The sequence below is a fragment of the Cupressus sempervirens genome, chromosome 9, assembly GCF_028749045.1.
Source record: "Cupressus sempervirens isolate cs-2001-9-10 chromosome 9, ASM2874904v1, whole genome shotgun sequence".
NCBI lineage: Eukaryota > Viridiplantae > Streptophyta > Pinopsida > Cupressales > Cupressaceae > Cupressus > Cupressus sempervirens.
In genome coordinates this window covers 759857920-759871375 of record NC_143126.1, presented here as the reverse complement: position 1 = coordinate 759871375, position 13456 = coordinate 759857920, and the positions used below count along the sequence as shown (strand labels likewise).

Genomic DNA, 13456 nt, shown 5'->3' with positions numbered 1-13456 from the left:
CTTTCTTGGAAGCTAGAAATGTGTTTGGAGTGAGTCTTGACCATGATTTGGATCATGTGTTTATTCTTGTTCTCTCTCACCTATTGTTTACTAACCTTTAGTGGCCTCTTGCTACTCATTTTGTACGGGTGCACTTACTCCTATATCACCTCACCCTTATCCAAAACACAATATGCTTTTGGACATTATCCTATGTGACGTGGGGGACAATGGTGAACAAACAAAGTGGAGGAACATTGGATTGTTTGGAAGCAAGCCCTTGTGAGGGGATTAGGGCTCAAGGAGGCCAGAGCAAGATGTTGACTCTGAGATTGATAATTGCCTATCTATTATATGGGGATACCTAGTACACTAGGAAGAAAGAAGAATTGTTTATTCAAATCTCTCTCTCTCTCTCACGCGCGCGCGCACACACACACACACACACACAAGCCTATTACTAGTGGATACATGGGTGATTTGAAACTATTACTTTCCATTGAGACCTTTCTTGCAAAAACAACATGATTCCCTATCAACTATACAAATGAATACAAAAAAATAGAGAACTTTTTTATGTAATTAGCTTTCCATCGCTCTTTTATGTATTTATTGCACACAAATGCAAGATTGCTTATTATAATATGATCACCGGTGTACCTAATGCTCTCTATCATTAAGTCACCAATATACCTATTTCTCTCTATCATCTTAATAACAGATCATTGAATGTGATCTAAAACATTGATAAAAAAACTCCTAAAAGCACTCTCTAATTAATAATTATAATATGATAAAATAAAAGACTCGAACCGGAAAAAAAAAAAAAAAAAAAACCAAAAAAACAACATCGATACGACTGAGACGAAGTTCGATGGACAAGTTACCACGTACAACCATGAGCAACCATGGCAGACGAGCCTAAGAAGAGTAGTTATTCACGGAAAATGATAACTTTGATTCGAATCTGGATGATAAGCACTGTGGCCCTTAAAGGTCTGATGACTCCCCGAATCATGTATATATTCATGTCCCCATTGTAACCTGCATCTACGAAAGTTACCCAATCAATATATTAAAAAATTCCCATTAAGTAGTGTCGAAAGAGAGGGTCAATAAATAGCAGGTGGACAAAATGTTTGGAAGGCATTAGGAAGTGTGCATGAAGAGCAGCAGTTGGGATATATGCAGAAGTGGCCAAACAGAAGATTTGCAGTAATCCTGTATTAGGAATGAAGAATAAAACAGAGATTTCCGTTCAGCTGGACACACTTACAGAGGAAGAGCGCAGAGCATTACGCCGCAGCCGCTTTTCATCACTTCCACCAACTCCATCACCCAAAACCCAACCCAGGTAAACACAATTTCCTATTCTTTTAAACTGACAATGAGTTTTGTTTAACTAGTTTAATAAATTATGTTTCCTATTATGTTTGGAGTCTGTCTGGTTTGGACGTTTTGACCAACTGATGTAAGATTTGTGTTCAAAGAGTTTATTTTTGGGCTCCCAATTTTATCTACATTTCCTGTAATCTGTTAAAGAGTTGAATAAGTTGCGTCCCCTGTACAATGTGAATTTTTGGTCTTGACAGTGTTTGTGAGAACAATTGATATCAGTTTTTTCTTCACAGAGTTGATTGTTCTTAGCGAGTTAAGTAAACTGTCTCCTCTCTTAAACATAAACGCCATTGGATTTTAATAATGTGTACAACTAATACGAGTCTTGGTCTTTTTTTTGACTAAGTCGATTTCAGGAAACCAATTTATGTTTTTTTGAATCCGTGGTGGTTTTTTGGGCCAGTTTTGATTCGTTTTCTACGAACTCGGTAAATTGGGTCTTCTGTCAAATTTGGAGCGAGTCATAGTTCTCTTTCAATACGGTTGATTTTAGATGCGTTACGGTGTTCTGATTTAGATAACATTTAACAAATCGATGTACATTTGGTTTGGTGTGGACAAAACCTTCTATGGTCTCCTGGGTGTCTGTGCCCCTTTCCTTTACACTGCGAGCTAAATGAAAATATTAAATCCGGGGACCCAAGTTATTGTGCGTTTTCAGGAAAACATAAATAATAGGAACATTGTGTGCCCTGTGCAAAGATTCTCTATGTTTTACCTAACTATTCTTTTAAGATTCAGAAAATTGAAAACGGGATCACATAGAACAAGGGAAATTCGTACGCGGGGGAGTTTTTTTCCCATTTTATTTTCACTTTACGGAGGAGCATTTGGATTTTCTGGTGTAGTGAGGTAAAGCAAGATGTTAGCGTATTGCATGTTGCTCGATCTGTTACTTAATGCGTTAACCCATATTGTCAACAAATGAAAATTCATCAGTAAACCATATGGTTAATGAAGATGTTTCAAACCCTCAACTGAGAAATGTTGGTTGAGGGCATGAATGTGAATATGAATTGGTCAAATATGCCAAGTGTGTAAATGCACCTTTATAACTAAATTAAATGCTTCTACTACTTCAGGTTCAGTAGCTCACAAAAGGTCTAACAATTTTTTTAAAGTTTTGTACAACTTAGATTTTTAATTTGCTAACAAGTTTAGTAAGAAAGTCTTTATTATCAATCTAGAAATATTCTTTATTTTGTAAATTTTCTTGTGGGTTATTAATCTTTGGTTAGATGCCACAGCCGTGGGGCTCATCTTTCCAAGTTTACTAGGTACTTGTTTCTGTTTCGATCTGTCAACACATGACACACCTTAGCAAGTTGGATTTAGAATGCCACTTTGTTACATCCCCTGGGATTTGAAGCTGGGGCTTGATTATTAAAGTTCTTACACCCTTACCAAACCATCTGCATCATATATACAGTGTTTAAATTTTAATCTGATTTCTCTTTATAGATTCTGTCTAAATTATTTTTTCTCCTAGAGAGACATTAGTTATGCGGAATAAAGTCTTCTCACAGGAAGTCCTCTCACAGGAATATATGTCACTGCATCACAAGTGCTAGTGATTTTAGAATTGGAGAGAGGGTAGATGCTAGGAAACCAACCTAATACTTGTATCCCAAAGTTTGCCTCTGAATTGGAGAAAGCTTTTGGTGTGGGGAGCTGGTCATAAATAACCTTGGTTAGACAATTTTTAACCATGGGGATTATTCACATCAAACAGTGTGAGCTATAGATTATTAGCATGGAACAAAGTCTTACCATAAGTGTTGGGACTTGGGGTGATATTCACCTGCAAAGAGGTCCTTGTAGGAATATCTTGTCTGTTGAGTATATCGCAGTGTAATGTGCCGAGCTTCAAGTTTTACGGTGCAACATGTATGTTGACTTACATGTGATGATGCAGCCGCAGTAGGCTGTGGTGCAACATACATGGTTTGTTTATTGTGGTGGTGCTGTGACAGCAACTGCGAATCATCTAGAAGAACTCACAACTCCATATGAAGATAGAGTTTGCTGGAGGCATGAATAGTCATGTAGGAGCACTTGTGGCAGAGCTGGAATTCATGTGGCGTAATCTGAGAGTAGAATAATGTTTTGGAAGATGGCACATGTAACTGCAAGCAGGCAGAAGTGAAGTTATGTTTGTGTTTGCTATCTCAAGCAAGCAGCTGGTAGTGGTAGTTGTACTGGAAACATGGATGTATGCTGGCAATGTAAAGGATATAACCATTGATTCAGTGCATGACAACAGCTTTATATATGTGGTGATTATCCACGTGGAGACATCATGCTGGGTGATATGCGTGTCATGTTGACGTTATGTTATGGTCAATTATAGTTCCATGTCTCATGGTATTCCATGTGTCTTTTGGATGGTTAGATGGTTGCTAATCTCATGCAAATGCATATATGGATCATTTCCTATGAAGGTGCCAAGGTTAGAAGTATACACAGCAGTATAAGCTGAAAGTTTAGCATTGGATCGAACATCGTCTGCTGTGAAACATTAGAGAAATTGCCAAAGAAGTGTGCAACAGATGGATTGGAACTTTGTGAAAGACTTTGGTATATTGACTTTATGTATATTTTGAATATTATAGGTGTGAATGTCTCTTTGTGGTTGGTTTTCTACCCCAAATATTATCCACATAAATCTTGTCTTGTGTAATCTTGTGGATGCACACTTGTTCTATTTACTTACATATGTTGTTTGATAGATTTTGCATGTGCTGCTGTTATCTGAACACACAATCTCAAATTTTCCCAATCCATCAGTCATCTGCAAAGTTACAAATCCCGAACAATAAGGACATGTATGCATTTGTAACCTTTAAATCAACAGATACCGGAGAGGGAGATTTCAAATCAACATATTCACTCACTACAGTATGAGACATTTAAATCAGTTCAACCATCCCGTGGAAATCTGGATATATGTGTGCTTTTCAAGTGATTCAATCTTGAGTTTCTGGTTGCAGAAATTAAAATGTAATGTTCCCAACTAGGACTTTACTTGATTTACCCTAAAGTTCCAAATTGGGGTTTGGATTTCACTTAGAAATGTCAATTTACTCTCTGTAGTGCCCCCTATTAGGACGCTGCCAATTTCCAATGATTAACATACACAGCCTCCAATGATTAACATACATCACTATGCACCTAAAATTAATTGAATTAAGAACCAATAAATGATTCATAATACATTCGACAGCTAACATGCATACTTTCCTTTTAAATATGTCAACCCTAAGGAGGACAGAGAATACTTGTCATAGGGCACTTCGAAACCACTCTACAAGTAGTTGTCAATCTCTAAGCCTATGTTGTCTATTAGTGTCCAAACACTTAGTCATTCACTAGGCAAGGATGAACGATCATCACCACTACTGAGTCATCTAGTGAAGGCCGAGCATATACAAGGACTTGTTTATGTTGCATTACATGCTGAACAAGTTAGTGATTGCCGAGCACCCCAGTTGAGGCCGAGTGCATATGTACGCCGAGCTATTATAGTAGAGACCAAGTAAATTGAAGAAAGAGTTTTTGTTGAGTAAACAAAGAAGAACATGCATATAGAAGCCGAGTGTCAGTATGAATGTTAGCGATGACCGAGTATTAGCATATTCAGATACCATGCAATTCAGTTTTGTCATATGAGTCTGTGATTGCACAAATAATTATGTAAATCATTTTGGCCTTCTTCCATATGATATTTAATGTTTGTAGAGACAGTTAAGATGGAGATTACGCGTCATTACAGAAGGTAATGATCCCGAGGAATAGAGATCAACCAATCGGAAAATTAGAAATAAACGACAAAAGGAGATGAATTGTACACCATTGATTGAGATCTAGAACTTTCAAAGAACATCTATTTAAGGAGGATTCTAACCCTAGAATCAGTGTGTGAGTGTATATGTGTGAAGAGAAGTCAAGAATGCGCAAGTGAAGACGCAGACATAGAAATAACGGATCAAGAAAGGCTAAGTCTGGAATCAGTACAGACAGAGCAATCAAAGCAGTGAAGGATTGAAAGGAGATATCAGATTGAAAGATCAAATCAGACATTGTACAGAGGAGATCCAAAATCAGCTTGCAGAGCAAACCGAGGGTCAGGTACTGAATCAATTTTGAATTAGGGCAAATCTCTTAACCGAGTGATCCTAACAGGTCTATGTAAATCTCCTAACAAAGTCCTTATTTAATTGTATCCCCCCCCCCAGTATCTTGTTTCCCAATAATCCTTCCAACAGTAGGCTCCCTCAAGGGTTTGGAACACATATTCATACCTCTCTTGTGACTACTCCTTCAAGACTTGAGAATTAGATGGCCTTACCCTATCTTGGGATTCACTCACCTTGTGAAGTATTACTCCAGCCGTTTCCTTGAACCAACCTATCCTTGAAAGGGGCTATACTGAGAGATTAAGGAATAGGCTACGAATATACAAACTTCAATGGATTATGAATAATTAAGTAATCAACTATATAAACTACAATCTTCAAGTTTATCATACCGATCTGATGTTCAACAGTTGCTCCAGTAATATGCCAGCGTAAGAAGTTCAACTCCCAATTTAGATGTTGGGACTTGTGATTCCTTCTTCTTTTGTGATATCTTCCTTATGGTGAATGTCAGATATTGTTTATAATCTGATTCTTCCATGCTTGATTGTAAGAGGTCGATTCTCTTCTTATACCTTGCATATCAATGCAATGCCATCAAGGGACATGTCCTTGTCTATTCATAACAATCCGTTTGAGCCTCTTCATAACATATCTCATAGGTAGTGCTCAAGACAATATTAATTAAGTATTAACACAATGGATAATTAACACAATCACTGCCTACTAGTTCTTAATCGCTGCTTTATCATTAGTCGATTTTAACCAAATTACATATAATTAATCCTTAATTTGTCCTCCTCAAGGTATATCAAATGATTATTGATGTTTGGCATTAGTTACAATGCTTACAATCTTTATCAACGCTGATCGGTTTCATTGTTGATGCCTTAGTGGATTGCTGACTTGTCCATGCTGTTTATATATTGCTTCATACAATTTTGCCATTGTGGGTATCAATGCAGCTTAGTAATCTCTTCCACCATCAATCTCGGAAATAGAACTGCCAGCTGTATGCATATTGAACACTTATCTATTGACTTGGTCAAGTCACATTGTAGTCCCCGATATCAAGGTGCCACAACATTCATTTGATAGCTATTTTGACTACAGGAAGGTAATTCACAGTTTGATTATATGAAGCAGTCTTCACTTCATTCATTTCATTATCCAAATAAGTATATCCACTTCTGCTTACTTCATCACACACTAATCCAGATCTGTTGTAGTTTTAGCAGAATTAGCTAGTCTTTGATGTGCCTTTATTATGCTCTCCTTTAATGGATTTGATGAGTTTGGTTACTCAGCTTCCATCGGTTCACTCAAGGATATTTTCTAGTGAAGTACAAAGGCATTCCATGTACAACATCTAGTGGTAATGATAGAGCATGTGTTTCATGGTCACGATATGAAGAATGTTCTGATACTGTATCCATTGTGCAATAAATGCTTGATGCATGATGGCTTACTCTTCTTCAATGTTATTTACATTACCCATATCAAATACCCGTCACATGCTTATTTCTTTGTGCTATTCTTGGACGCTTTCTATAATTGTTTGCTTGTTTGGATTGGGACATCAAAGTCTTCTGTACTTCTTTTCCATCAGGGTGGGTGCATGACAAAAAAACTATCTTGCATGTAAAAATGGATTAGCGTTGTGATTTGGAATGTTCAAAAGAGAGTTAAAACTGAAAAGTACTGCCTATTTCTCAATGCAGTGCACATCAGTCAAAAGATAAGGCACAGTTTCTAATGTGCAGCACAAGCAATTAAACGCTTAGATTTGGAGACATTTCTCTCTGCTATTTACTGTTCATGACAGTATTTCTGTATACCTTTAACTTGCAAATAAAAGCTTTATTTTACATGGTATGGAAGCAATGTGATTTATTAGTGTCATTATTTCTATCAGAAGCAATTAGTACGGTCTTTTCATATATGTATATAGGATTACATCATGATGATTAGACAAAGTATTGAAGGGAAGCATTCAAGAAATGTTTTTTCTGGCTAATCATACTGGTATATGAGAATGAGAGAGTGGATCCCCTTTACAGTGATCTCATCAACAGAGTTGCTGAAATGTTGTTGGTGATTGAGTAGATTGAAAGATCAGACTACATGTTGAGAATTTTGTATTTGGAAATCACATTGAAAAGCATGCAAGTGTATCCACAGTCTGGAATAATTATGTTTTGTTGAATCCAGATGCTGACAGAATTGCAACACCATGCATGTAAGAAAGAAGGTATAGGAAATACAAAGAAAAATGGTTCCATATATATATAAATGAAGATTTAACTTTTAGAGAAAAAATTGGTGGGTGCCAATTGGATGGGAAAGATGATTACTGTAAACAAATTGATACACATTTAGAGATTGCGGATCAGGTACAGGCAAATTATGTACAGGGCGACATGATGACAAACACTGGAGTTAATTCAAATTTATAGTGTATAATTGAGAAGGAAAATGACAAAATGAGTACAGGGTGATGTGATCACAAACACTAGGGTAAATTCAACTTTGTTTCATATATTCATTTGCTTTTTCTTGCTTGCAGAGGAGGATTTCACTAGAAAAAAAATTGGTTGCTGCTTACTTGGAAGAAAAATGATGATCACTTGAAATAAAATGTTTCATATTCCAAAGTGATTAGTACAGGTAAAGCTCCATCATGACAGGAAGCATGCAATTAGGATGTTCCTTGATACTGTGGATCCAAAGAGAAAGGACATGAGGCTTATTGTTATAACCCAAGTATTAGCTCACAATAGCTTATTAAGGAATTTTTTCAAACGCATAAGGGTTGGTCTATTTATTGCTTGTGTAAGATATGTTTTAGATACTGATAAATTAATATTTGATTCTGTGTAGTCTGATTAATCCTCAGGATCTATAATTAAATGGTGGCATCTAAATTTATAAGAAAGGCTACACTATTTAGAAAGAGGCCCCTCATGTGGTGATAGATGTCATTTTGTAATCAAGTGAAAGAAGACAGCATATTCATTGGGACTCCAACACAAGAGTTCCTTCCCCCTTACAGTTTTATTCTTTGTTTAATCATAATATCTCCTTTTGGGATTTTCTTTAAAACAATAATATTCACTAAGATTATGATATTAATTTTATCCAAGGTTAAAAATTTATGATATATATTCAGGTCAATAGATCCTAGCACAATACCTAATGTTGATCAAGTTGTGAATTCTCCGGAAATACTTAACAAATCTGCTGATTTAGGGGATGACATCACTAACTAAATAGTGACAAAACCAGGGACCCTGTCCCTAGCTTGTCAAGGGCATGAAAGGAACCCATCCTTCCCATCCATAGCCCACCCCATGAGCCTGGAAGGGATTGCCCTTCCGATTTGCAAATACTACCTAGAGTTCAAAACCAGCAATTTAATATATTTGCTAGACTATTGTTGGTCAATATATCTTGATGGATTGACATCGTGATGGATTGACAATGTCAATCTTGATTAATATCATAATACTTGAATGTTTAGTAAATGTTGCTGCTTGGATTGATTTTCTGAATTATATGTATTGCTGAGTGTTTTTCTGAGTTTCTGCTCTGAATTTATTTCTGAGTTCTTTGTGAATTGATCTTCTAAATTGATGTCTTCTACATATGAAATGTCTCCTTTTTATATCTTCCAGTTGGAGGGACTCTCTTGAAACCCATTGCCTTTGCAAGAGTTGCACCTCTTCGAAGCTGAGTGCTGCCATGTAAATATATACTGTTTGGTAATCGCCAACCATAACTTTTCTTAATTAATCCTAGTTCTCTTTTGAAAAATTGCCACCTCAGATGTTTCTTAGTATTCGCTGATAATAATATTCCATTTAATCTTAATTCCCCCCTTCATTTGATTTCTGTTCTCATTAAATATCATCGGATGGTTGTGTTTATATAATTGGCTGCAATCTGATTGGTAAGGGTTTTGATTTCTTGATGGTGGCATGACATTAACTAAAAGCAATGATGTCTAATGAATTCACCAGGCAAGGCCTAGTAACTATATTAATCTAGTGTATGAATAATTCTATGTATAATGATGAGATAAACACGTTCATATGCTAGCTCCCAACATCATTGTTGTTATTAAGAGACACTTGTGATGGTAATATTGATCAGACATTTCTTATTGGAGGATGTGATTAAAAGGTCAGAAATATGGTATAAACATTGCAACGCTATGATTGTTGTTAGCTTTTGCATTTGTGGCATCAACACTTAGAGGAAATATGAATGAAGTGCTTAATGAAAATAGCAAATTCTGGAACAGATGTAGAAATATCACCTTGAAGAAAGTGGATTCCCTCTATGTTTGAGAGAGCAAGCTCCATTTTACGATGAAATTACGTTGAGTGAAAATATTAGTAGAATCTTCTCCTCTTTGATAATGCAACTTGTTTGTAATTTTCCATTGATGTCAATGGAATACAATATTTAGCATGGCGGAATACAATGTTAGTCATGAATTTAGCTTGTCGAATGGAATTTTTTCATACACAGTAAGGCATATTTAGTTACATGATCTTTTTTTATCTCTTTCACATTTTGTGATGCTAGATTTGGACAGTGGATCTGTGTCATCCACATTTCAACTGATCTGGGGAAAACTATGTTTCTGTCAGATATCAGCAGACATATAATTCAAATCATCAACCTATTTTCCCCTTTTTGTGTTATCCTTACACAATGACCACCCTTGGAAAGAGTACAATCCTTCATAAATTCTGCCCTTGAAAGAATCACTTATTTTCTTGATTATTCCAATTCCTTTCTTCTTTTATAAATCCTTCCTTGATTCATTTGCTCCATTCTTTCTTCCTTCCTCTATATCCCCTATCAAATGAACTCTTCTCCCTTTTATATCTCATGTTTGAAGTAGTCACATCTTTTCATTTCATGCTTTTTGATCACACACACAGACACACACCCACCTACCCACCCACCCACACACGCACCCAGATGCCCACACACACACACACACATTCCTTTCATTTTCCCTTTTCTTTTTTGCTTTGGATTTAAAACACTCAAGAATTAAAAAATCCTTTATATAAGGAAGTTGCATCTCTCACATGTGGAGCAAAATAATTCTGTTCAAAGTGTTTCCCACGTCTATTATGGAATTTATTGCTGTTAATTAAGTGTGTCACTTATATTTTTGCAACAAAATGAGCAAACAATTTCAAATATTAAGAAATGTGAATGTCTATTTAGAGATGACATGTTTCTTTGCATGACTGCCCATTGTTTAATGTGTGATAGTACAAGATCGTCTTAGTGCATAAACAAAATCACAAAATTATTAGTTTTTTAGATCCTCTGAGAAAGAAAGTTTGGGCATGTTTTATTGAAGTAGAGATTGGATTAGTGGAGTTGGGTAAATAGGAAAGAAAAGGAAAATGCAAGTACACAATTATATTCTTGGGCTACGTGAATGTGATGAGAGCCAACTGGTTGTGTATGTGGTAGAGATTATATGAAATTCTCTTGTGTGTTCTTTGTTTGTGAAAGCTATGCTCCGGTCTACCCTTGCCCCTTGTTTACTCTGTTCTCTTTCTCACGTTCTTGTAGTAGTTTGTAATGTCCCCACTCCTTGGGACAAATTTACCTATAGGATTTATTAGCAACATAGACTATTAAAATAAAATTCTAATGATTGATAATCAAGAAATGCCATTATTTCTATACATCCTTAAGGAATACTCATTAGGCTTCATAACCCTCTGGGAGGATCCTTTGGGTTCCTAAGGAATGACCCTCGATTATTTGGCCTTCCTTCTTGAAACTACCTTTCAAGTTGGGCTTCATAATAATCTGTGAAGACCCTCTATGTTCCTTGGAACAATCCTCGGTTAGTTAGCCATCATCCTCAAGGTTATTCCTAAAAGGTCTACAAGATTTGCTTAACAAATCCACTACATTCCCTTTATGAAGGTTCATATTATATTGATATTATTCACTAAATTTGAAATGGTCTACATTTGTTACTATAACTATCTATTTCTACTATAAATCCTACTTGTGGTCCTTACAAATTCTTAAATCATAAAATTATAAAACTAAGTAATAATAACATTACTCCATAGAAAAGATACTACCAATACCAAATATTCCTTACAATTAAGTATTCTCAAGTATAACTAACTATAACCTCATAGTCCTATTAATATCATTCCTATGACATGCGTTCTTGCTGGCTGTTGGCGACGTGGGACCTGATCTTTATTTACCTTTTGTACGTTGTTATCGTACTTGTGACATGGGAAGAGTATTTTGCATGAGTTGGATGAGCGGATCAAGAGTCACGCATGATCAAACTAAGGGTTCGTTGTTTTCTCCAGTGACGTGTTTGCCCCACGATGTGTACAATACTTTCATAGTCTTAATGTCTTTCGATGTATGTGATTTTTCCTCAGTCCTTCGCGATGGGCGATCACTGTCCAATTTCCAAGACCTTGCACGTTTTACCAGTCCACTTGTCCTTCCATCTCCCCTTTGCTATTTAGGAATGATTATTTTTAATGGTTGATGTCCCAATCCTTGTCATGAATTTGTATGTATATTCTAATTGATCATAGGTTGCATCACTTGGCATATGTGATTAGGTTTAGTTATTATTATAGTTAGGATATAATAATTTAGACATGTATTAATTTAGATTAATTTATTATTCAACATCTAATGATGATATTATTGATTTAATTATTTAATTACCATTTAAGTGAGATATATAAATCATAGTAATCAATTAGTCATTCTATTCTTTAATCAATTATTTCAAATTTATTGTTTAGTGTCGACTTTCATGGTAGAGGGGATATTACATAGTTAGATGGACAAATGCATTGTTCAAAATATCCTTATCGGCTATCGTGAAGGAAAAAAATAATAATGAGAGATAAATCGACAACTTATCAAGAAAATATGAGGAACTTAAAAAATTGCTTAAATTTAATTAGAAATGCATCTTTTTTGCGAAATTCAATGAGGAGATACATCTAATGAGTTAGTAAATGAGCAAACAAACCAAACAGGTTGAGTCTAGATATATACAAATGCGAATAGGGTAAAAAATTACATCCTAATGTGGAATGCTGATGGCTAGTAGCCATAGTCTGAGAGTTTGAACTCTGAAGCAAACTAAAAATAGCAAATTGTCTTTGTAAAACTATAAGTAAATACAAGTACAACATCAAAATAGTCTACATCTTTCTCTTCCCTATCCTAGTAGCTTTAGTAAAAACTATTGGAGTGGTAGGGGTCTAGTCCTAGAAGTTTGTTGTGGTTGTGCCTCCTCCCTTTGCATACCTGACTATGACTCGACCTCCATCTTGGATATAGATGGTGCTGACATTGGCAATGACACCTCATCATCCTCCTGAATGTCATCCAATCCCATTGCAAATCGACCCTCCTCCATAGGCTGCCTCTCCAAACCATAAATCTCATCCTCCATAAACAGTGGGGGCTGCTCCTGTGATGTCCAATCACAATAAGGATCTATGTAATCTAAATCCAGTAGACCAACTGGTGTTTCCTCTGCCTTTCTTACACCCATTCGAAGGTTATATTGCACAAAGACAAGGTCATTGGGCCACTTTTGTGCTAACTTGTTTCTCTTCTTCATGTGGATGGCCTTGGACAAGCTCTGATTCCACTCACAATTGGATGAACTACAAGGCTGACATAAGATTCAGAGGGCATGTCTTTGCAGATTTGGGGCATTTCCGCCCCAATTTCACCAACAAGCATTTGCAAAATAAAATATTAAAAAGTTAGAAAACAAGTTGAAACATATTTTAGTAACTTAGTTTTCATCTACTTATTATGCATGTGAAAGACTACAAAAATCCAAATATTGTACTTGGGTTTTGAGTGTTTCTTCCTCTCTTTACCAAGTTTGAAGAGAA

General features: G+C 35.9%; 1 protein-coding gene across 2 annotated transcripts in view; it reads left to right on the top strand.

Moving 5' to 3' along the window:
• The first annotated feature begins 816 nt into the window (after positions 1 to 816).
• The window catches only part of LOC149540899 (E3 ubiquitin-protein ligase), a 90209-nt gene continuing 77569 nt past the window's right edge, over positions 817 to 13456 (top strand). Inside the window, exon 1 of one of the 2 annotated variants that reach the window (XM_089801963.1) lies at positions 817 to 1333. In XM_089801963.1, coding sequence (XP_089658089.1) covers positions 1212 to 1333 — 122 coding nt within the window. In that variant the 5' untranslated portion in view covers positions 817 to 1211. The remainder of the gene's footprint in view (positions 1334 to 13456) is intronic. The other variant, XM_089801962.1, reaches the window with a different exon arrangement.